Source organism: Pungitius pungitius, chromosome 11, assembly GCF_949316345.1.
Source record: "Pungitius pungitius chromosome 11, fPunPun2.1, whole genome shotgun sequence".
Lineage (NCBI taxonomy): Eukaryota > Metazoa > Chordata > Actinopteri > Perciformes > Gasterosteidae > Pungitius > Pungitius pungitius.
In genome coordinates this window covers 2,878,212-2,903,196 of record NC_084910.1, presented here as the reverse complement: position 1 = coordinate 2,903,196, position 24,985 = coordinate 2,878,212, and the positions used below count along the sequence as shown (strand labels likewise).

Genomic DNA, 24,985 nt, shown 5'->3' with positions numbered 1-24,985 from the left:
AATGATGTAACGTAACGTCAGCCGAAGAAGAGAGAACCTGAGCCAAAGAGGGGAGGAGATCAAACCAAAACACCTAAAGAAGGGCCGCCATGGTCTGGGCTGCGACCACCTGGGAGGTCACGACCTGCCCCTGACCCCCTCACATGTGCACTTCTGGCCAGTGCAAGGAGGAAGGGCGGTGGGGCGTGAGGGGAGGGGGGAGGAGGGGGCGGGAAAACAAGGTATCATTAGGAGTGAGTGATGAGCGGTGGCCATGTCTGACTGCGGACTGGAGCCCTGCTGCAGGACCGACGCTGCATTTATAAATGTCAGGAGGCCTTCACAATGCTGTCAACAGCACCAGTGCAACCACTGTGTGGACGCGAGTGTGGTTAGAATGGTGGAGGGGGGGGGGGGGGGGGGGCGGGCGCACCATTGGTATGAGCCCCCGACCTCTGCTAACAAGCTGCCTCTGTGACCCGCAGGATATTGCTGTACGCATGTAGACAGCAAACCCCAATGAGGACACACAGCGTCCACCGCTGCTGGACCAGCATTCCCAGCGCTGGTGTCCTTCGGACGCAGACACTGTGGCCACTGTGGCCATTTTGTTCATGTTTAGTCTCCTTTTCGGTGTGACCTGTTTGATTTTTTTTTCTCTTTTAATCACAGCTGGAAGAAGGTGGTATGAAGGAAGTATTATGACAAGAGGGGCAGTGTAGAGGCAGGCTCCTGGGAGTGTGTTGTTGTGTGTGTGTGTGTGTGTGTGCGCGTAAGAAGGCAGCAGTGTCGGACTCCAAGGTCAACCCGATAAACACGACATTCACAAGTCAAGGGGGAGGAGCGAGGTAACCGCCCATTTACACCCTCTTCCTCCGATCCTAGTCGAGCACTCGCCGCAATTAATCACTGGAATTGTTACACCGCGGTAATACCAAAAACAATCTCCATGATCACACGCACAAACAAAATTTCAAATTGCTATCATCCATCTCACCTGCCCCCCCCCCGTTAAAGGCACAGGGAGGGGGTGCGGGGGGGGGCCTCCCTCCCTCCCTCTCCGCTCCAAAGGGCCCGGACGGAGAAACGATGGTGAAAAATGAGCGGCAGGCAGCCAAAGGAGGCGAGGCGGCGGCGGGGGGGGGGGGGGGGGGCGAGGGGATCAATGCGCGGGGAGCAGCTATGTAAAACACTCGCCTTAAGTCAGCCGCATCCGGTTAATATTTAATCCCTCCATCCATCTCCACAAAGAGCGTTTCCCTTTTAGCTTTAGCGGCCGTTTACTTTGATTACACACAACCGTTTGGGCTTGCTGGAGGTGCGGGCGGGGGGGGGGGGCAGGAATGATAAGAGAAGCACGGTGGGTGATTTGCATGTGGATGGAAAATATTCTCAGGTTTGATAATCGCTCGGAGCAGTCTGGTGCCAGCGCGAGGAGACAGAGGAGGGGAGCGAGGCCCGGAGAAATAATTAAATAGAGAAAGAGGGAGAGAGAGGTTAAGAAGTAAGAGAACAAACCAGGAAAAAGGTGACGCCGAATGAGGCTCCTGCAAAACAAACCCCAATTTCACTCCGAGGGGGGGGGGGGGGGGGGGGGTTGCCTTATTTAAAACAGGAGAAATGCAAATAAAGCCGGAGCAGCGAAACAACGCTGATATTATCTCTTCCCCGGTTATTTTCTGTGGCAAATGATTTCTAGGGAAGGAATCCAAAACTGTTACTCCCAAGTGAACATGCAAATCCGTGTGAGTATTCCTGGGGAGCCCCACTCTCGTGTTGCTTCCTCGCGTTGCCGTTTTTTTACTTCCTGCTTTCCAGCGAGTGAAGCTTCTCGTGTTTATTCTGCGACCGCCATTGAAATTTAGCATTTCTTACAGAAACCGAGTAAAGAGTGCACAGCGTGAACAGCGTAGCACGTGAGCGTACAACACATTCGCGTTCATAGAAACACATGGGCGTGTGCAAGTAGAAATGATCTACATCAACGTATGTGACGCTAATCTTCACGTCTGCCGCCTTATCGGCCATCTGAATTGCAGCCTGATACACGCGACGCTTTCTATTACATTATAATGTTCAAAGGGAAATTAAACGGCATGCCAGCGGCGCTGATTTAATCCGCAAATAATTTAGAAAATATGGCAAATGGAGAACACACACACACACACACGTGAATTTCCTTTTCTTTTCCTCCCCTCGCTGTAAAGCCAGAGGCCCGGCGAACCCCAAAATGTGTCTGTCAGCCAGCGGCTTGGCTGGAAGGGAGCCTTCGAGATGGGCAACGGCAACTGTTCATTTTCTCACTCATTGACCTCAACTCACCACTTAACAATGTGGAATAAAAGCGCCCCCCCCCCTATTAGCCAACGGCGTGAGCCACTGCTTCACAACACACACACACACACGCACAAAAACACGCACTGCACGATGCACCTGGACCAGGGGGCTCCTCGACCCCTGTGGAATGGGGCAACGCGGCGTTGCCCGGGGGGGCCCGATGTGAATCTTTAGAACCCGAGCGCCGCTGACGAAGGCTGCGTCTCGCCGCTCGCGCTGCGCTGGCCGGGTTCTGGACAGCAGGCCGCGGGTTTGCGCCGCTATTTCCGAAAGCGGCTGCAGGGGGGGGGGGGCCTCCGACAACGCTGGCACGGGTAGAGTGTTGTTTCGCTGGCACGCCGACAGCTGGACAAGCGGGGGGGGGGGGGGGGGCTGTATGGATGCATTGACGTGTGTGTGAGGGAGGGAGGGAGGGGGCATTCGGCCGGCCGGGCAGTAATTCTTAATTGACACCTGTCAGCGTAATGGCTGCAGCCACAGCTGTTGCGGGAGAATTTGTCCATCGTCCCGTTCATCTGTCAGCTCTAATACCCGTCCTAAAAGCCCCCCCCCCCCCCAACCATCCCACTACTTTGCCATCCATCCATCCACCCACATAGACCCCCACCGAACTAACGCCATCTTCTCCAACGCTGCCGTTGGACTGAGAATTGGTGTCCGCTGCCATCATGGAACATCCTCTCTTCCTCCAAAGCCCAAACAGACCTACTTCATTACATTCAAACCATGTTGAAATGATTAAGTATTTGGCGGAAAAAAAAAAAACAGCTAAAAAAAAAAAAAAGACAGAGAGAGAGAGAGAGAGAGAGAAAAAGAATGCACACTTAAAGCCCTTCACCCGTTCCCTCATTTGTTTCGCTCTCAGCTTTTCATTTCCCCAACAAACTAAACCCCGACTTCGTCTGACGAGGGACAACCGACTGAGGAAAGCTTTTAAAACACCCCTTTTTCACCCACTTCACACCCCCCCCCCCCCCCCCTACCACCACCTTTCTATCTCTCTCCTTGCTTTTGAGTGGCAAAGGAACGGGAATTCATCCAGAGGGGGGGGGGGGGGGGGGGGAAGTGAAGAGAAGTGAGATGAGGAACATGCCGGAGAAGGGGGGGAAACGAGCGAGTAATTTAGAGAAGAGATGAGAGGAAGAGGAGACGGAGCGCGAGGGAGGTGAAAGAAGGCGACGGAGGAGGAGGGAGGAGCGCGCGGGGGCTTGCGTGTCCCTGGATGGGCTTTCGCTCTTCTGTAGTGGGCCCTTCTCGTTTGTCTTGTTTGTTTGTTGGCATCAAACACTCCCCCTGCTAACTGATGTAATGAGTGGGTAAGCTACATGGCTCTTTTTTTTTTGTTGTTGCGCCGAGGAATTCAAATACTTATTAGACAAAATATTCTGTAATTGCTCATCTTTTATTGATAGAAGTAACATGTTAAATTTGGCTCAGGCAGGCTTTGCCATGGCCTCTGGAGGAGGCACGGCACTGATCAAGAGAGCAAATTTACCCTCAGCAAATGTAATACTTTACTTAAGAAAATTTGAGGTGTCAATTTTTTTCCGCCTTAAATGTTGCTCGACTACTTCTCCTGAACGCTTCCCCTCTCATCGTCCTCACGTGTCAAATTATGAGCCGGAGAGTTTTAAAAATACAACAAAAACAACACCCAAACACATTTTTCATGGATGCTGCTATTAAGCCTCACGTCTCCACTGTGGAGCCTTAACAAAATGTAATTACTCAGCACAACACACACATATTACATAGTAATTAAGCACACTTAGCAAAGAACAGATAACCGCCGTTCATCAAAGCTTTGAGTCCAATCTGAATTATACGAAGGTAAAAAAATAAAAATAACAGTTTGGTGAACATTGAAAAATGAGAACAAAAATGCTTTATTTGGGGGGAATTGTTTTTCTATGGCAGTCAGGAGTAAGACTGCTTGTCAGCCCAGTCCCAGAGGGCTGCTTTCTATCTGTTTCAGACTTGATTTTCTCAGACTTGGATTTATTTTTTCCTTCTTTTTTTGGATCCCATGACTTGCTGGTGTTTTTATGTGCTGCAAGGCAGGCAACAAAGCACATCTGGCTGCTTTAATGATATGATTTCCCATCATACTAAGCCACCTCCATTATGACCTCCCACAGAGACATGCTGGCTGCACTTAAGCATTAGGTGTGTGTGTGTGTGTGTGTGTGTGTGTGTGTGTGTGTGTCTGTCTGTCTGTCAGTCAGTCAGTCTGACTGTCTGTGTTTAGCGCTTGATGGTGTGTGTGTGTGTGTGTGTGTGTGTAAAGAGCAACGAGGGAAAAACACTGCTAGTGATGGTAGCAGCGTGCCCTGAGGGAAGCTTTAGTTGAGGATACCGCGGAAAAAAAAAATCAGAAAGGAAGAAAGAGAAAAAGACAAGGAAGGGTATTTTTGTAATGGTGAGAAATATGTCTATTTGATCTATTATCTATGAACAGAAAAAGCTTAATGCATGCTTTTTAAACCTTGCTAATGCCTTCCATTTGATTTTATTACTCAGGCACTGGTAGGCAATTCTAAAAGAAAGAACTTCCACGTTGATAGGAAAGTGGTTTTATAAATGTTATTGTCAAGATTTGCATGGATACTAAACTAGCTAGCTAATGCAAGTAACTAAGAAACTAACAGCACACACACGCGCACAAAAACACAGGGGCACTTGTGGTGACTCGAGGTTTTAGAAGAGCGGGCTGAGCGTGTTTGACCTTTGACCGCCTCAAATCCCCGATGTCAATTTAACTAATAGTTTCAGAGGGCGGCGCGGGAGCAAAAGTGGCTATCGACGAGGTCGATCGATGCCACCTGCTAACGACACCAGCGCTCCAATTAGCGTAACCTCCAGGCGAGTCCGACCGCCAAACACACACACACACACACACACACACACACACACACACACACACGCGCTAACGAGGAAATGCCCAGCATACAGAGAGCCGCCAAAAAAAAAAGGGCCGCTACGATTCAATACGCGTTTCCTGCTCCGTCTGATAGGCCTCGTTTTGGGGGGGTTTTTGGGATCGCGAGCTCTCAGAAGTGAGAAGCGCGTGGAGCTCGCCGTTAGGGGGTGTTTTGGGGACCCTGAAGGCAGGCCCTCGCTGAGGAGGCCTGACTAACGCCGCGCGGTCAGTGTTCAAGTTATTCATTCCAGGAAAACTAACACCGGTCAGTGCTAAGCCACACACACACACACACACGGCCTTCCCTCTCTCACACACACACACACACACACATACATACATTACCCACTTCTCGCAAACACAACTCATTTCTCAGAAGCCGTGGAGTCCTTTAAGCCGTCGGAAGTTTCAGGTCAAAGACACTTGTTCATTTACCCAAAATCTATTTATTCTTCCCCGATTAAAACCAGACTGTTCTCATTCTCAGGAAGGAGGGTGGTATTCAAAAGTGAGAACAGTAAGACAACACACCTAAAGGCTGTACACTGTGTAGACAGAACTGTGTAGACAGAACTCTGGTGTGAGGGGAGGGGGGGGGTCACATAAATCTCAGCAAACTGATTATTTTGAGGGGAGAATATCGCATTACAGCATCGTCAAGTAAGAGCACAAAGGTCGCTGTGTAATCTTAGCCACCCCGGGGCATGCAACACCATTAATCCCCGGGCCCTGTGATTCCCCGGCTCCTTCAGCGAAGTGGACGTCCGGCCCCAAGTGCGACGAGACCTTCTTTGTGATGCAGCGGTGATTTACTAGTAAGGCAAAAAATGTGTGTGTAAAAAAAAACATTTGTTTTTCTTATAAAACGGTCCCTGGTAATACTTTGGAGTGGTGGTATATCAAGTGGCAGCAACAGGCCAGATTTGTGTTATTAATATGAAAATAAATAAATGCAGTTGAAACATTTCCACCCACACACTTGCCGACGAAAAGGAAGGGGGGGGAATTACACGCTAGGAAAGTCGAAGAGGATACACGGCACACACGGCTCGATGCAAAAACCAAAGGAAACCCCCCCCCAAAAAAAAAAAGCTTTGTAATTGAGGGAACGAGAGAACAGAGCGGAAGGTTGCCGTCGCTGGTCTGGCCAGCCTTATCACAAGGTTAGAAGGGGCGGCGCGGGCGAGGGCGGGGGTAAGGGTTGGGCGGGGGCTCGCCGAGGTCATTAACTGGCATTGTCTCCTGACGTGATTAGTCAGGTAGCAAAGTCCATTTGTCACCTGCGCAGGCAAATTGAGTTGGTGCTGCACTAGGGGCTACGGGGACTGTATAATATCAACTTGATTACATCAAGGCAGCTGCGGACTTGACACCTTACTGAATTTGTCAGCATTAATCGTTAGAGCCTGTCACAAATCCATCAGCTCCACAGATAATTAGGGCTCTCTCTAATGAAGCCAACGGGAAGCAACCCCCCCCCCCCCCCCCCCCTCACACACACGGATTTTCTTATAATTAACCGTCGTGCTCCGCAGAAATAAGAGCGACTATCTTATCTGCTCTTCCTCTTCCTCCTCCTCGTCGTCTTCCTCCTGTAAGGCTATTTGAGCCTGCCTCGGATGAAAGACGACGTCACTCCATTCTGTCTTTTTTTATTGTTACTGCCTTCCTTCCTGCCCCCCCCCCCCCCACCCCACGCTCTTAAATCGAGTCGTTTAATGATGAGGTGAGGCTACAAGTGTAATAACACACACAGGAACATGCATCTGTGCACAATAAAATTCACAAAGAAAAAGAGAAAGACTTTAAACTGTCTCCCTATCGCAGGTTCTCAGCTTTACTGCTCGCATTTCTGTACAAGTGTTCTTGAGTAAAAAAAACAGAGTGAATTCGTATCGAGTGGAACAGCTTAGAAGCTACGTATTGTTTCGTAAAAAAAAATAATTTCTTGCTACTTTCTGTGGATCTTTGCACCACATGATTCATAATAGTACTTGAGACAATTGTGTCTGAAAATGATTTGAATTAAATGAAAATGTGTTAAAATCAGAGACATTTGCCTGAAAAAAGAATTCTCTAAATTTATAGATTTAAAGGATATAAAGAATAAGGAAAACAAAAAGAGTTGTTGCCACAACACCTCGAAATACATTTAATGAAAAGCTCCCTGCGTATCAGAAAATCTTATTGGTCCAACTGTTAATAAAATAAAATCCGACGAGATTCCGACTTTCAGCATCTCTGACGATGTGCAATGTTTTGTAGCACATTTGGCAGTCCAACACTAAAATAGACATTACATGATTAACAATAAACACTCAAAAAAGGTACAAGGTTAGAAAAAACAAAACAAAAACAAGGAAACCTGCCGAGACAAGTCTGCTATTGTCTGAGCTCTGATTTCCCTGCTCATTCCCACCATGAGCCACTTCCCTCCCTGAGCAAGCAGCACAGCGAGGAAGCCACAGGTCATACCAGCGCCCGGCGTGTGTGTGTGTGTGTTTCTCTATTTGTTGCTACTGGGAGCGTGGGGCGGAGGCCGCCACCTACGCCCGAAACGTCCGCGGGTGAATGAAAAAAAACGCCCCGTCGGCCAAGCTGCCATTGACCACTACAACCCACGATGCACATGGCGCTCAGTGGAAGGTCCAAAGGATCAGTGGTGTGCGTTTGTGTGTGTGTGTGTGTGTGTGTGTGTGTGTGTGTGGTGAGTGAAGGGAGGAGGGGGGGGGGGGTCGTGTTGTCATGCCTCCATCTAACAGGCAGAACCCTACCAGGAGATGCTCTGCTCCCGCCACCGACGACCATTTCGAGAGGGCGATCTCGCCATGACAAAAACGCGCACACACACACACACACACACACACACACACTGTGTACAGTAGACTACAGCCGGGTCCAACATCTACATCCTCTTTGTCGGGCCTACATTGTGTGAAAAGTGCTTCGCTGGGAAAGGCAAGCGAGAAAGAAATGAGCCGACATTGAGTAGCGGTTGAATGTTCTCCGTCCTACACTCCTTCTCATCCTCCTCCTCCTCCTCCTCCTCCTCCTCCTCTACACCACCACCACCACCTCCCTGCTTAAGATGATAAAAAAAAAAAAAAAAAAACCTGCTGAGTTCAAAGTCTTCGTCGGCTGGCCCTCCCGTTCGACCCGCTTTGCACCTCATATTTCAAAATCTCTTTAAAATTCTGTAACTGTCTTTTGTTCACTCCGGTTGTTAATGCCTAACTTCAAAGGCTCGGCCTCATTAGCACAGTGGTAGAAACCCCTGTCACTCATTTACATTTGTTTAAAGGCTGCAGGGAGACGAGAGGAGGAAAGGGGGGGGAGTCCAGATCCAAACCACTGGAAGTCAACCTTGTCGGTCCGCCGCCAAGACCTGGTTTTATCAGTTGGTCACATTGCAAACCTTACACTCCCCTCCAGAAGTGGATATTGATTAAATTACTGGACTGATTCTTACTGTGAGTGTGGACAGAATTTTGGATGGGCACGTGAAAAAAAAAATTGACATTTATCTCCATGAGGAAAAATGGGCATAGTCAAACCCCTGGTTTTTAAAAAAAAGAGGAAAAAATAGATTTTGAGGGGATTTTTCCTGTAATCCTTTCTACATCCACACCGTTATTTCTTTTACTTTTAGTAACGGCTCTAAAAAAACAAAACAAGCTGATTTTTCCACCACGATTTGCAACTTTTTTTTAGGCTTTTTTTTGTTTCTGCCTGGGACAACAGGAGGGTTGTGTGCATGTGAGTGGCTAAACCTAGGCACGCTTGTCTTGGTGGAAGGATTTATTGATGTTTATTAGGGATGAATAGATCAAAGACTGCCACGTGACAGGCGATCAATCACGCATCAAATCAAGGATGGCAATCCTCTAATAAAACTGAAAGAAAGAGAGGGGAAAAAACGGCTCTCACCAGTTGTCTCCCCCTTCATTCCCAGTCAATTATTCATCATTACTCACTCTTGAACCTCAAAAGCTCCCTTTTATCCTCATAACACGCCATTTAGTTTATCTCACCATTCTAAAGGAGAACTTTCCTGGCAAAGGAGCATGAATAAGATGTATGGAAATATGTCTATATGTATAAAAACCAAATGGGTCATTGCGCAGATTTGTGCGTCCTTTTTCGGAAAATGCAGGACACATTTTTAAACACAACTGTGGCCCGTGGGTCGCGCGCGCGGTGTGCAACACAACAAACGAATGCAAAACAGTGAAATGAACGTCCGCATGCGGCGCAAACGAACACTGTGGTGTGGAAGGAGACATTTTTTTTTCATTTAAAATCGGGCTGGCTCGCGTGCAGGGGAAATGGTCGTTATGAAGGGGCGGGTTATACCTGCTGATCGCCGCGGCTCTTGCTGCTTTCTCCTCGGCATGGTGACCGTCGCTCTCCACGGTGCTTCTCATGCAGGGATTACGAACAAATCAAGTCTGTCAGTCTTGAGAAATCATCCCGTTTTGCTTCGGGTTGGAGGGCGAGGAGGTTTGATCTCGGAGAAGGAAAAAGCGTCTTCTTTTCAAACTGCTTGCTTCTTTTCTCTTGTTTTTTTTTTTTTTTTTTTTTTTAGGACTTAACGGCTTGTTCGGTTTCGATAATAAGCAGAGCAATTAGAAAGGGATTCGGCCAGCTCCTGACACCTTCATGTCCATCAAAGATCATCTTCCGTCATGGCTCTCGTGGCGCGGGGCTTTAAAGCAACAACAAAAAATTTAAAAATTTAAAAAAAAAAAAAAATTGCAGCGAGGAAGCACTTGAAACCCAAGTTTTCAGTTCACTCCCCCTTGGAAAAAAGAAAACCTCGCTAATCTCCAGTGCTGTTTGGAGGGGGACGAGACTTTAGCTGCGCCTTTTACGCACAGCAAAACTAAAAGATAAATAAACTCTGTGGGTAACAAAACAAATACGTCCCGTGTGAGCGCAGCGCACAGCTCAGATAAGTAATGTATCCTTGGGTTTCCTTCGCTTCTTTTGCCAGAGACCTGAAAGAGAGAAAGGGGAGGAGGGGAGGAGAGGGGGGGGGGTAGAGAAACAGGCATTAGACGGGTTAATGTCAGTCCCGTCACCACCACGCCACCTCAGCCCGGATCCAGCCTCACCAGTCCGGCGGAGACTTTTTCCTCCCTCCCTCCCTCCCTCCCTCGTTCTCTCCCATTGAAAGAAAAAAAAAAAGAAAATGAGACAACCAGGATTTCTCTTTTACTTACCTTTTAGGAGTCGTGGAAATAATATCCACCGCTCATCTCATCGCATCTTAGACACAATTGTTGTTATTATTTTTTGGAGCTGTGTGTCTGATGCGGTGGAGAGGCTAGCACTTGAGAGAGAGAGAGAGAGAGAGAGGGGGGGGGAAACGAACCAGACGCAGGCGCATCCAAGCTTCGCCAACAGCGGATCAGATCGACATGGACTAAAATATGTGTCTCTTAAAAGAGCAACGAAAAAAAGAAGACTATGTAGAAGGGGTTTTCTTAGAGGGGGGGGGGAGAACTCCAGTCACTGATCCGAGGTCTCCCGAAAAGAAATCGCGAAGAAAAAATGGAAACGCGGTGGATCCAGAAGCTGTTTCAGACAGCCTCAACTGATAGACAGACGCATCGAGTGGCTTTTCCTGCTACATCTTTACTCCTCCCCTCTCCACCCGCGTCACCCTGACAGAGGAGCTACCTGTCAATCTTTTTAATTGTCTTGTTTTCCCCCCTCTCTCTCTCTCTCTCTCTCTCTCTCTCTCTCTCTTTAAAAAAAAAGGCATCCGACAAAGGAACGGATCCTTCCGGAACTTATCTGTAGGGGGGGGGGGGACTTAAAGCAAACTTAGTGCAACACGCAAAACACAACAAGTACTCTCGTAAATAAGACTGCTACGACTTCCGTGTGGGAGGGGGGACTACGTTTTCACTAAATGACTAAATGACAGATGTCCATAGGTGGCAACGCTTCCGCACGAAACGTGCTAGAATGGGATGGAAGCGGGCTTCGGTTACAGGTGTACACGAGGACACACGCACGCACGCACACACACACACGTGATCCCCCCCCCCCCCCCGGACTGAATAAAAATAAAAGTCAACTAACCGGCAGCGTGATTCTGCTTAGTGAGCTTATTCGTGACTATTAGGGGGGGGGGGAGGAAAACGCGTGTGCGGGAGCCGCTCGCCGCCGCGGAGGATTGATTTGTTTCACCTTACTAGGAAGTGAGCGCCGTGTCCGGGAAGGGGGCGGGACTCCGGCGACAAGTCTGCGGCGCCACCTAACCAGGCGCTGCGCCATTTCAGCGCTTCTCACCCCGAAACGCCCGACCCCATGCCGGTGTGTGTGTGGCGGGGGGGGGGGGCGTTGTATATTATACTTGCTTTTTGTTTGAAAAAGCGCCTCTTTTTTTTTTTTTTTTTTTAGCACGGCTCGGCTCGGCTCGGCCTGCACGCTGAGCGAGTGCACAGTGGGAGGAGAGAGAGAGAGAGAGAGGGAGGGAGACGCCACAGCGCAGGCTAATGGCAGCCGGGCTTATCGCCGCCCCGCACGTAGCCGACGTCAAGTCGTCCCCGTGAACTTTGTCCCACACAGCGGAGACATGTCCGCCCCGCTGCTGCTGAGACGCGGCCGCGGAGCGACGCGGCTCATTGGCTCGGCGCGCGCGGCCACCGGCGCACTTTCCGGAGTCCGCTCCATCGTAGACATGTCCTACTCGGAGCACTTCATGGACTTCGGCCGGTCCTCCATACCGAGCGTCATGAGGAAGCTGGTCGTCAACAAGCTCAGTCCCGATTTCCGAGAGGCCGTGACCGCGCAGACAGTCGCGGTACCGACCCCCGGGGACGCGGACCTGCTCGTCAGGAACCGGTGAGTTGTTTTTCTTGGGAAAGGTGGACGGAGGACGGTTCCGAAGTCTCTCTCTCTTGCTCTCTCTCTCTCTCTCTCTCTCTCTGCGCGCGCGCTCCAAATAGCAGTAGGGTGACCCGAGACGTGTCACGGGTCCATTAGTGGATCGGCAATGTGATGTCGATCCATCACAGCGGGCTGGTGTGCAGAAGTTGTACAAAGGGCTCCGCTTACCTTGACTCACCCATGTCCGGCACCTGCGATCATCCTTCTCCTCCTCCTCATCCTCATCCTCATCATCATCATTACGAGATGGCAAAAATACGAGAGGAACAAGCGCCGCGCTGTATTTCCAAGTTCCGCCCCTCTCTGCGTTTGTCTATCAATCCATCTCTCTCTCTCTGTCCCTCCCTCGCTCTCTCTCTCTCCCTCCCTCCCAGTCCTCCTGTCTCACTACGTCACCAAACAGCTAACACAAAGTCCTTTAGGGGTGGGGGGGGGGACTAGCATCAAGAGATGGAGATGATGGAGAAGGATGCGGTGTTACAGGCGCGGGAAATGCAGCATCATTCCTCTGATCGGCAGCAGAGCGGTGCGTGGAGCCCGTTTCCATTGTCAATAATCAGGGATTATGATAGGAATAGTAGTAATGTCTTCCCCTAATTTTGATTCACTACTACATTACTGACCTTTTCTATGACTTATCGGATCTCCCATTTTGTATTAGTCTAACACAAATACCCCTCCGGGTTTATTGCGGTATTTACAACCATCAGAAATTCACTTCATTTGTGTTTTTCTGCCTGGCAAATGTATAACCCCTTCTGTATTGTGCAGAATCAGCACAGTCTGAAGAATTATTACAGACGAAAGGGTTGATTAGCACATTTTAGCGTGAGAAAGTGATCTTTGAATCGATCATGACTGCAGTGAAAGGGGCCAAATAAATAACAAATGAGAAGTTCAACTTTAGGATTACATCATCGAAGCACACTTTGCAACATGCAGTAAATGCCCCTGATTTCACTTGCTTGGTGTGTGTGCACACACTCACAGAAATGAACACGAAAAGTCAGAGGCCATGTCACAGTGTACGTACGGTTCAAACTGCACCATCAGGAATCCACGATTTAAAAAAAACAACATTTCCAGAAATGTCTTTGTCAGTTTTGCAATCATTCTAAAAGAGAGTTCATTTAACCGTATCATGTCATTTAGTGTTTTTCAAAGTGTAGCTTTTGTGGATCAACATCACATTATGGCTTCATGTAATAAATGTTAGTTTGCTGAACTTTTCAACATTAGACCTGTGGGCATTGAATAGCTCCTTTTTTGATAACAAAACATTTCCCTAAAAGGGAATGGGATGCAAAGTAGTCAAATCATTGTGTCCCCTTGACCCATCCATAAACCACAAAAGTATCATCCGCGAGCTCAAAGTACACGTGGGGCGTGCACAGTAATGAGGCTCCGCGTGCGTGCCGCTCTGAACCAGAGTAAATGATTTATTCATGCATCCCTTTCTCACATATTGGTTTCCAACATGTTTCCAAAGTAAGATAAGAAAACAGCCGTCTTCCGTGTCGAGGCAAGGTTTTTTTTTTTTTTTTTTTTTTTTTTTTTTTTAAAGTGCAGTTTGTTGTGGGTGTCTGTGAAGACAATGAATCATGACATCATGCGATGTGTTCTGTGATACAAGCCTTCCTCAGTCGGCGGCGGGCCGCTCTCTTCCAGAGAAAAGGGAGTCATTGCCAAAACAGAGCCGAGTGTTTGTGCCCTGTGCGGACATGTCTGCAGAAGGAAGCCCAAGTCTTGACCTTCAGACAGAAACCTGGGCAAAATGGCCGTTCCATTTCGTCACCTAGCCGCCAATGTCTCGAACCATTTGTGTGTCTTTCTTTTTGTATTCCAGTTTCGTAGGCGTCAACGCCTCCGATATCAACCACTCGGCGGGCCGCTACGACCCCTCGGCGAAGCCCCCCTTCGACGCCGGCTTCGAGGGCGTCGGCGAGGTCGTCGGCCTCGGCCTCGGCGCCAGCGCCCGCTACACCGTGGGCGACGCGGTGGCCTACTTTGGCAGCGGCGCGTTCGCCGAGTACACGGTGGTGCCGGCCAAGGAGAGCGTGCCCGTGGCGGCGGCGAGGCCGGAGCTCCTCGCCCTGCTGGTCAGCGGCGCCACGGCCTACATCGCCCTGAAGCGCCTGGGCGACCTGGCCGCCGGCGAGACGGTGCTGGTCACGGCGGCCGCGGGCGGCACGGGCCAGTTCGCCGTGCAGTTCGCCAAGCGCGCCGGCTGTCACGTGATCGGGACCTGCTCGTCCGACGAGAAGGCCGGCTTCCTGAAGTCCATCGGCTGCGACCGGCCGATCAACTACGCCGCCGAGGACCTGGCGGCGACGCTGAGGAGAGAGTACCCTCGCGGCGTGGACGTGGTGTACGAGTCCGTCGGCGGCGGCGTCCTGCAGACGGCGCTGAACAGTTTGGCCAACAAGGGCCGGCTGATAGTCATCGGCTTCATCTCGGGGTACCAGACGGCGTCGGGGATCCCGGCCTTCAGCGGCGCCACGCTGCCGGCCAAGCTGCTGCAGAGGTCGGCCAGCATCCGGGGCTTCTTCCTGCCGCACTTTGTCGGCGACTACAGGGAGGCCCTGGGCGCCATGATGCAGATGGTGGCCGCGGGGAAGCTGGTGTGCGAGGTGGACCGTGGGGATTCGTCCCGGGGGGGGCGGTTCGTCGGCCTGGACTCGGTCTTCCGGGCCGTGGACCACATGTACGCCGGGAAAAACCTGGGCAAGGTGGTGGTGGAGTTGGTTCCGCCCCCCGTTGGTAATAAGCTCTGATTTAACTGAAATCCCATTTTGACTCAGATGAATCCAAATAGTAAAACTGCAGGGCTTTAGTTTTCGAATAGATACATTTCTTTATTTTTGAAAGATGATTTATATTAATCAACACAAACTAAGTGATTTTATTTGCTGCTATTGCTGTTAACTAAATGCAAAAAGTGTTTTTTGTTATTGCTTAGTTGAGCAGTTTGTTCCAAGGTTTAAATTAGTTAAAACAAAAAAACTGAAAAACGTTCTAATCACAATGCATCGATGATCGTATCGCACAAATGTGATTTGTATTAAAAGAATCGTATTGAAAGAATCCACTGACCCAGATTTTTTTTTTTACAGTGTTTCTTAAATTGTGCACCCACCGTCTGGTACAAGTCCATCTCAAAATGAATTTAGACCAGCTGCCATCATAGGTTTGCTCTCAGCACTCTCAGCCACTTTATCTACCATAAATGTTTGATGACGGACTTCATTGTTTTTCTAATGGCAGCATACGTCGGTCGGCGTGTCGCCTGTCAAGAGTGAGTGCTGCTCCAGGTGTGCTTGGTATTTCATCGCCTGTTTGTGGCTGACAGAAACGGCATTCACACAATCAATCTCTCCATTCGCGTGTCCCAAAGCTGCACATAATAAAAAAAAATGGTTCAGTTAACCAGGAGACTCGCACTAGAAAATGCCATTATGTTTCCACTCTGCAAGTAAAGAAAAAAAAAACACTTGTAGTGGATGCATTGTGGAATACCCTTTGACATTGCTTTTTTCATTTCCATGTTTTTTTTTTTTGTACTTAATTTAGTTTTGGATACAAGAAACAAAGCCGTGCAGCAAATGTTCGGAAGTTTAGACACAAGTTGGATATTTTCTACAAAAATTTAGGTTTATGAGATTTGGTTAAAAAGAGAACGTAGTAGTATCCAAGCAGTCCACCTCACGTGAGCGTAGCCGAAAAACACACACACACACACACACACACACACACACACACACACACACACCTGTTCCTGCGGCTGCGGCGTTCAGGCGCTGTGAACGTGTTGTTTCCTCGTCCAGGTGGCCACTCAAAATATAACCCAGTGTGAAATGCGTTACAGGTGTGACCCCAGCGTGCAAAGCTGCTGCCTTCGACAGACGGCGCAGGAAACCAGAAACGCCCCAAACGCTTGCCTCCACAGTGTAGGACGTCCCCACAGACGCGCGTCGCTTCAGTCAAACGGAGGGAATTCAGAAGTTAGACACGAAAGATGGGTTTTTCTGTTTTATTAACCTTCAAAATTCATCAATATACAACTGATCCATTTATAAAAGTTCCTTTTGACATTCATTCCCGTGTTTCAATACACTTCTCCTCTGTGGACAGGTCTCCTTTACCTAGCACGGCATCATTCAAAGGCAGAACACACAACATGCCCTCACTTAAATAAAAGGTTTGGTACATTTTCAGAAGAAATGTAACTTAACACCGAGTTAGTCTCGGCAGCAGAACCAACGCTGATGGTCCAATCATTGCGCTCGCCTCTCGTCGCGCACACCAGCCGCACGGAGGGCGAGGCGAGGCGGCGAGGCACCGAGGGTGTTTAGCTGAAGTTTAGTGAGGAGTAGAAGGAGGAAGAGGAAGAGGAGGAGGAGGAGGAGGAGGAGGCCAGGTTTAGCATCTCTTCAATTAGCAGGAGAGGCCTCGTCGCCGCGTCCTCCGGGGCTTACCTGTACCTCCGCTGATTAGTGAGCAGTCACAGCCCCAATTAGAGAACACAGGAACCGGGAGAGACAGACACTCTTTATTTAATTGGATTGTGTTGAAGTCGGAGGCTGCTGACTGGCAACGTATTGAAGCAACTGCGGAGCGTAAACAAGACATTAAAAATAGAGAAGGCCTTCTGGAGACGCATTCGCAGACTTCAGTGCCATGGTGAAACTTTGCGAACATTTCTTCCATTATAGTAATTGTGTATCTCATTTCAGTTGTTGTAGTGTTCCTCCTCCGAATGGACGTAAGGGAGGGGGGAGGGGGGGCGGCATTGTAAGTGTAAATTGTAACAAATTGTGGACGGCCTTTTTTTTAGTTTTTTAAGACTATATTATACGCACAAATTTGTCCAAATGTAAACAATGAAACCATGTCCTCGATCATGTCGACACATTGGGGGGGAAGGGGGGGGGGGGGATTAGCTGCGTGAGCCACACTTGGTCCACTATGACTAAAAATGTTTAATTTAATTGAGTGTTTTTAATTGTAAACGGGACATTTCTTGAAGAAGTTGGCTTCAATAATCTTCTCTAATTTTTGCCGCTGTTACAATCATTCTTAGCATTTAGCGTTAAGTCATAATTGGTGTTTAAAAAATAAATAAATAATAATTTAAGCAAAATCTCTTTTCTCTAAACCCTCTCTTTCCACAGTTTCCCACCGCCGGAATACGCGGCACATAACAGAGACATCACCCTGGTACCGCGGGACGCTCGTCTACCTCCAGGCGCCTAAGGGACACTTGCTGGCTGCTCGGTGCTGCCAGGATCCAGACAGTCCGGTTTCTTTTCTGTGCGAGTCAGTCAGACCTCCTCAACCCCCCAACTCCCCGAGCCCCCGTCACTCCTACCTCCGCCTAATTACCAAACCTAAAACCCCACTCGACTAATTAGCCACAGCAGACCCAAGAACTGTGAGTAAAGGTAAAGAGATGGCTTCATTCACCAGTGTGTGTGTGTGTGTGTGTGTGTGTGTGTGTGCGTGTGCGTGCGTGCATGTTAAAGACAGAGACAAGAAGAAAGGGGAATGGAATATTCAAACCTCCTTTTCGAGAACACATCTCTACAGCCAATTAAAGTCATTTATTAAACTCTTTGCAGAGCCTCACTTGTGCATGACAGAATGATAGGGGAATGCATTTGTTTGTGGCTGTCCATGTGTTTCTGGATATGTTAATGTGTGTGGGGGTTGCGCGCGCTAACACACACACACACACACGTCCACATGTGTCTCAGTATGGCTGGCAATCTGTCGTTTTCTTCTGTCTATCAGCGGCGCGAGAGCTCAGTGGGACATAAATTACAATATGCAGCTGAGCCACTTGTGGAAGTCTCAATGAAGGGGAGGAATAACTTTCTTAATCAAGTTCCCCTGATTAATTGTAATAAAGGTGTCATCCGTAAATTTGTCCGCCTGATTGAGTAATTCGGGGCCGGAGACAGTAAGCACATCCCTGGTGATTGGGGGGGTGGGGGGGGGGTGGACGTAGTGGGGGAGGAAAAGGTGTGTGGAGGACATCCTGAGACACAAATAGCTCCTGGGCACACTGGCAGCCTTCGCGCAACTGACAGTTATGAAATACAATTATCGGTGTGATCTGCTTAAGAATTCATCAGCGGCCTCGCCGGCCAGTTAAGACGTTCATAGAGAGACGGAGACAAGAGCGAGGGAGGGAGGGAGGGAGGGAGGGAGGGAGACACAAGGGGAGAGAAGGCCTCGCTGATTAAATGGGATTTTTATTTAGTCCAGCAGATTGTTCACGTTATGTTACTGTTGTGAGGAGAATATCTTTTCTGTTGTTTTCACCTTGGTGGTTCCCCGTCATCCACACAGCGTCGGTCCGAACCGGTGGCACTTCAAAGGGTCGACCTTTAGGCTGCACGCAAGGGACTCAGAGATGCATGTGCAAAACGGGCTGCGTTTGGTTGGAACACTGACTTCCCTTCTGACATGTGGCTCTTTGAAACGAAGCAGTGTCTCATTGTGGTTTCTTGTCGGAGGCCCTTTCATTTTGGATCATCTTCAGAGGCTTGAAGAGATTAAATATTCCATCTTTTTAACAATAGAAGGGAAAAGATCAGAGGGTCCGGGATTTTAACATACAAGCGTCCACAAAAAGTAATTTCTCTATAAAGATCGTTCTTTTCTTTTACCCGTCATTAGTAATCTCACAACTCCTCAGAACGTGGCTTTAGTGTTCCTTAATGGCGTCTGCAGTCTGGGATTGCATATTGCAGTTGTTTCAAAAGCATTTGCATCATATATCACTTCAAAAAAGAGAAAAGAAAAATTGTCGCTTAGATGCTGTTCAAACAATGGTGACTTAGACGTGATTTGAGCGGATCCCAGGAAGCGCTCTGGAGAAAACATTCAGGCGCGTCGCTCAAACCATTGGAAACTGTCAATATTTGACAGGTGATAATCTGCGGGAATGTGTGGCCAAGTTCAAGGGCGACCACAACATGCGCACCAATTTAAAAGGCACCATTTGTCAGCATAATAAAGAAAAACAAAAGAGAAGCCATACAGAACAGTCTTTATTTACCGGCATCAGCGCTGCATAATAAAACTTTATTCTAGCTCGCTTGCAGCGCTTTTATGGAATAAAAGATGAAACCCAGCCGTTTCTATTTGACGGATAAAATCTCACTCAACGACATTCATCATCTCGTTCTACCTACATTAACCCTCCAGGGCACATCTGCAGCCTCTGGAGGGGAGCCGGGGGTCCCTCACGGTGTCTGTTCAGATGTAGATATATATTCGGGTGAAAGGCAAGGGCACTGTTCACTAACTCACGATTAATGACAACATCATCGCCATCGCATTGCAACGCTGACCAGGCCCATATTTCCATTGGCTGGATAAAGAGGCAATGGTGGTGGTGATGAGGGAGGGAGGAGAGCGGTGGGGGTGCTGGGGGTGGGTGTATGATGAGCATCCTGTCAGCGGTATGACGGACAGGTCCTCAGTCCAGCTCCCCCAGGTCCCCCCCCTTGTCCTTATTCTTTACCGGGCCTGAGCCGGCTGGCGAGGCAGCGTCTCTGCGGCCAAGGACACCGGGGTGTCAGCCATGCGTCTGGGTAACATCGTTCATCAGGCCGCATCGGTAATGGGTAGCTCTCTGTGACAGTGGTCATCAGGACACAAAAGCAAAAGGGCCCATAAACATCACATGACAGATGGCTGGGAGGACAGCTTTGGACGGGGAGGGGAGGGATGGAGAGCGAGCGATAAAGTGAGACGGAGAGAGAGAGAGAGAGAGAGAGAGAGAGAGAGAAGGACAGAGGATGAGGAGAGAGATCTCAGGCTGGATGGTTGAGCCTCGTGAAACGTCTCCAGCGCCGGGTGGTTTATGAATGCTCGCGGTCAATGTCAGCGGGGGAAGGGAAAAACTGGAAATCACAGGGGGAGATAGTTTTTCAACCGAGGATGTCCAACAAAAAGAACAAGTGCAGTCAGTGCAAAATGGCCACAGTAAATCAGCAGATAAGAGCTGAAATTCACACAAAATCTTTTGTGCTATTATTGCAGGAGAAACATACTGACTATTGCCTTTTAGCAACGGAACAAAATATATCTTTCATCAAGATCTTTTCTTGAAAACATGACGTGAACTCACTTTCCTGTCCTTTTTTTGTACTACTTGTAAAGTCAGCGAGGACTTTGGCCAATTATTGGGGTGAAACCATTTAACCTCCGGCGTGGCACAAGCGCTTTAACAGAGGGGGCCCGAAACCAAAGAGGTGTTTGCTCAAAAGCCTTACACAGGGAGACCGTTTTTGCTTTAAAAGCAAAGGATGAGAGAATGTAGACGAGACATCTCCACAGATACTGAGCCCTGCGGCACCGATATGTCTGAAGATTTCATCAAAAGGTGCGGCACGCGTCCGACTTTAAAGAGTCTGATGGATAAACACGCCACGTCGGAGGAGTTGGCCTGAAGAAGAGCAGGAGGAGGAGGAGGAGGAGGGTGTTTTTTTTTTTCCTCCTTTAAAATAATCCACGGCCTACGCCGTCTGGGGTGAAAGTTAAGGGATAATTACGCAGGCGATGGCATTGACAGAATGCCGAGAAGCGGAGCGGGTGAGAACGAGGTGAGGAGAGGGTGTCGGCGGCTGTCATAGAAGCGCCTGCAGAGCTCGCTGCAGGTCCCCGCAGAGGGATGGCAATTGTTGTGTTAGCAACACCTTTGTCACCTCCGGATGCATCCTTTGCATGTTTCCACGTGTTCGCGAGTTAAAAATCAGGTCCCGAACGTCAGGTATCCGCTTCAAAACAGTGGCTCCCTCCCCCCCTCACCCCCCCTCCCGGCAAAGTGAAGCCGCGGGGCCGCGCTTGGCCCGTCTTTGTTTGGTGGGAGCCGCCTGGCCCGTCCATTAATCGCCATCCACCCGTCCCGTGCACCTGTATATGAAGGGGAAATTAGAATATCCATCACTCGAGCACAACGTCAGCGTGATTGATGGGTTAGTCACTGGATCCCCTCCGTCTCCTTCCCAAGTCTGTGTTTCAGGAGTGAGAAGTGAACATTATCTAGCGCCATGATCAGATTTAGTCGGCGCATTTCCATCTAGGGGAGCGTTCTGAAAGGATGATACACAATCCCTACGAGGAGGCAGACAGCAGGAGGCTTATGGAAATCTAATATCATAAGGCTTTTTGGTTTGTTAGACCCTTTCTGTTTTTCACGCAGTGGGCTGGTGACACTTTTGATGTAACAGTATAAGACAATGTAACGAGGCAGAATCTCATTTCGTTGAAGTGTTTCTGTCAAACTGTGGTCTGAAGGATGATTGGGAAAATCTGTGCAAACAGGTTTTGAGTGGGGTGTGCTAAGACTAAAATACCAACTGTTCTGAGAGAAAAGCCTTCGGTAAATAACAGGAAACCATGCGAATGCCAGAGAGCGCAGGATGCGCATTTGCCTTTCAAGTAAACCAGGCGGTATTTAAACAAAAGGCGCAAACAGACAATGACGCAGAATCAAATGTTGATATGTAAAGCGGCTGCTTTATTTTAGTATGAACGACATCAGCAAGGTCAACACAAATATGGTTGGTTAAAAATCTATAATCAGTCGAGTTTATGTCTCTCCTCCTGTCTGTTTCTCTCCCGTTGCGTGTGTGTGTGTGTGTGTGTGTGTGTGTGTGTGTGTGTGCGTGCGTGCGTGTGTGCGTGCGCTTTGACGAGGAGCAGACAGGAGCCCTAACGCTGCAGGATGGAGAAAGGTGAACAGGAAACAGAAGGTGCCCATGGAGGAGGTATATGACATCTGTCAGGATCCAGGGTGGGTGGAGGATTCAGCGCCCCCCCCTCCGCCGGCTGAGGGTCACCCATCGCACCGCAGTCGCACAAGTTGTCACGACACCCTGACACTTCCTTGGCAATGGTGGCCGCAAGCCGGACAGCCCCGGACGTTCAAGACACACACGTACTTTTGAGTAAATTTGTCTGCGGGGATGGGAGGGGGAGGAGGGGGGGTGGAGGGGAAGGGGTGTATTTTGTATGTGCTGTTTGTTTGTTCTTTCCCTGTGCAGAAATGTCAGCGTCCTTCTTATTGTTTTTTTTTTCTTTCTTCTTCTTCTTCTTCTTCTCCCCCCCCCCCCTTTCCCCTTTTCCCTTCTCCTCAGGGCTCTGGATGGACGAAGGTCAGCTGCCACGGCAAGGTCGACAAACAAACAAACAAACAAAGAGCGAAACAGAAGGAATTAATAAAGAGAGAAAAACAGAGCAGGTGAAACGTGGCAGAGGGTTTTTATCGCTGTGAGGCTGATTGCATGTAGCAGCCATTACTCTCTGTTGTGTCCTCTGCCCCCCATTGGCCGCGACAACACCGCCTGGCAGGACTGCCAGTGTCACGTCATCTCATACGTCTGCTTAACCACGCGGGCGACAAAGGCCACCTCGCAGCCGGGCCGCTCGCCCCCCCCCCCTCCCCCCCTCGTGGCGGCAAAGGTCGTTCACACTTGGTTTGATAAAAAATATTTTTCTGAGTGAGTTTAAATAACATCTTGTAGCTTTTATTATCTCCATAGGGGGGGGGGGGGTTAAACAAACATCCTCACAAAAAATATTCATCATTGCATGGTTGCACACTCACTACCACTTCTATAACTTTGTTTTTTTAACAAGGTGGCCATTTGGTTTGATTGTCTGACTAATTGGAGCATGTTCTCTCTAAGACCTTTTTCATAATTCATCACATACACCAAATAATGATCCATATTCAGCTGCAGGTCATTGCCTCTTTGTGGATTGGGAGCTTTGACTGATGAGATTTTAGATGCAATTGAGAATTATGGATAAACTAAAATTCTGCACACTAACTACGTCCCACAGAGGGGGGGCTTCAATTCTTAAGCAAATTGAAGCAAACTGGTTTACATGTCCCACATTTATCTTGCATAGTGTGGTGGCCACATACAAGTAGGGCAGAAATCTCACAAAGCAAAAAAGAAGCCTCTTTGACTCAGTGTATCAATATTTTCTTTTAAGGCATATGCCGTATATATTCACAAGTCAGGGCCATATTATGCTTTAAAGTATAGTAATGTAACGTAACTAGGGCCGGGACTCGATTAAAAATATGAATCTAATTAACTAGAGACTTTGTAATTAATTAATCCAAATTAAACGCAGTTTAATTGCATAAATATTTGTAACAGTAACAATAACAGTGAGAAGTAATTTTTTTCACATGGATTTTTATTTTTGTTGAACCAATTCCAGCAGACAAGTGTAGAAATAGCATATTTAGAAATATAGTACTTTCAGAAATTCAGGTAGCCTATAGGTAAGTAGACCTTCTGTAAACTAGGTTTTTTTAAGTAGACCAATACTTTCAAGTACATTCAGAACATTGGTTATTTTTTCAGACGTGGACTTAGTTACCCTGGTCCTTAAACCAGTCATCTGGTTTAATCGTAATTAACGCACTAAAGTCCCGGCCCTAATTTTAAATTAAACAAACAGTGACACTGTGAATCATCGTGAGTTCTAGTTTCTCTAGTGGAATCAAAGCTGACCTTCCTGATCCACATTTGGGATTTGATTCTCTCTCCTCAAGGTGCCGTGTGTCAAACGTGTTTATTTCTCCTGGGATTTATTCTCCACTCAGCTGAGGAGGACCCTCAGACTGGTTTAGCTCCATAGGGGAGTCGGTATGGATCCTCTCAATTCACACGCGGGCATCAGCACACATGTCGAAAAAAGTGAAATAAGGATCACACCATAAAAGTAGTGAAATCAACTAGGGCTTTATAAGAAATGCCATTATATGACTTTACTTGACCTGCAATTCTATTATAACGGTATGGAACGGTTGTGGATTCCAGCCTGAGAATCTATGAGAATTGAGGTTGGATTCAAAAGCATCAACAGGTGTGTGGTGGAACAGTGCAGGGAGATAGCAGGAAGGCTGAAGTGTAGAGGATCCTCAGTTCAAACCTTCTCTCTCAGAAGGAGGGTTTGAGCCTTTGGCTTTATTTCAGGTTTGAGTAGCAATCTCAAGGTTAAATACAAAAAAACAAAGGTTTGGTTAGTGTGTGGTGAATTAGCACAGCGGAAGAGCTGCTGCCACCAGCCTGCAATGCATTTGGCGGTTGTGGGGTCAAGCCCAGTCTTGGGTTTGAGCCTTTGGCTTTACTTCAGGTTTGAGTAGCAATCTCAAGGTTAAATACAACAAACAAAGGATCGGTTAGTGTGTGGTGAATTAGCACAGCGGAAGAGCTGCTGCCACCAGCCTGCACTGCATTTGAAGGTTGTGGGTTCAAGCCCAGTCTTGGGTTTGAGCCTTTGGCTTTACTTCAGATTTGAGTAGCAATCTCAAGGTTAAATACAACAAACAAAGAGTTGGTCAGTGTGTGGTGAAGTAGCACAGTGGAAGAGCTGCTGACATAAGCCCCTGCACTGCACTTGAAGGTTGTGGGTTCAAGCCCAGATGTGGAAATAGTATTTATAAGAGTTTTAAAGTTTAACTCACATGCTCAAGGTTAAATAGGAGAATCAAAGTTGCCAAAACGTGACCAGGACTGGTAGTGTAGGGGTGCAAGCTAGAGCCCAGAAGCCTCTGTACGCGCCGCCAGTGGGTTCAAATCCCGCTCCTGCCAAGTCTTGAGCACACTACCGCGGAGGTAGTAGTGGGGGCATTATCCCCACTGGTTGTTTCAGAGAAGTGAACCCTAGGGGTTATGCAGAAACACAAGGCGCGTTCACTTGAGTTATGATGGCATTGTCAAGAATGATGAAGAATCTTTTGAATGATGAATTGAATTTGATGTTAATTGCTTTGCTTTAGCTTTTAGCACTTATTAGCCATGCTACGTAGCC

At 48.4% G+C, this 24,985-nt stretch overlaps 2 protein-coding genes and 1 long non-coding RNA gene across 4 annotated transcripts in view; 2 read left to right on the top strand and 1 right to left on the bottom strand.

The window, feature by feature from the left end:
- Positions 1-12,553, bottom strand: part of LOC119198216 (teashirt homolog 1-like) — a 33,283-nt gene extending 20,730 nt beyond the window's left edge. The window contains exons 1-2 of one of the 2 annotated variants that reach the window (XM_037455163.2): positions 12,305-12,553; positions 9,590-10,233 (exon numbers count right to left, since the gene is read on the bottom strand). In XM_037455163.2, coding sequence (XP_037311060.2) covers positions 9,590-9,629 — 40 coding nt within the window. In that variant the 5' untranslated portion in view covers positions 9,630-10,233; positions 12,305-12,553. Of the gene's footprint in view, positions 1-9,589; positions 10,234-10,458; positions 10,970-12,304 lie in introns of those variants that run through there. The other variant, XM_037455162.2, reaches the window with a different exon arrangement.
- Positions 11,449-15,234, top strand: LOC119198217 (prostaglandin reductase 3-like). The gene is made up of 2 exons (XM_037455164.2): positions 11,449-12,091; positions 13,983-15,234. The coding sequence occupies exons 1-2, from the start codon at positions 11,823-11,825 to the stop codon at positions 14,908-14,910; spliced, it is 1,197 nt and encodes a 398-aa protein (XP_037311061.2). The 5' UTR covers positions 11,449-11,822; the 3' UTR covers positions 14,911-15,234.
- Positions 15,235-17,099: 1,865 nt separating this feature from the next.
- LOC119198218 (uncharacterized) lies at positions 17,100-24,406 on the top strand. The gene is made up of 3 exons (XR_005114493.2): positions 17,100-17,577; positions 21,854-22,088; positions 22,288-24,406. It is a non-coding gene; the product is annotated as an uncharacterized LOC119198218 (long non-coding RNA).
- Positions 24,407-24,985: the final 579 nt, after the last annotated feature.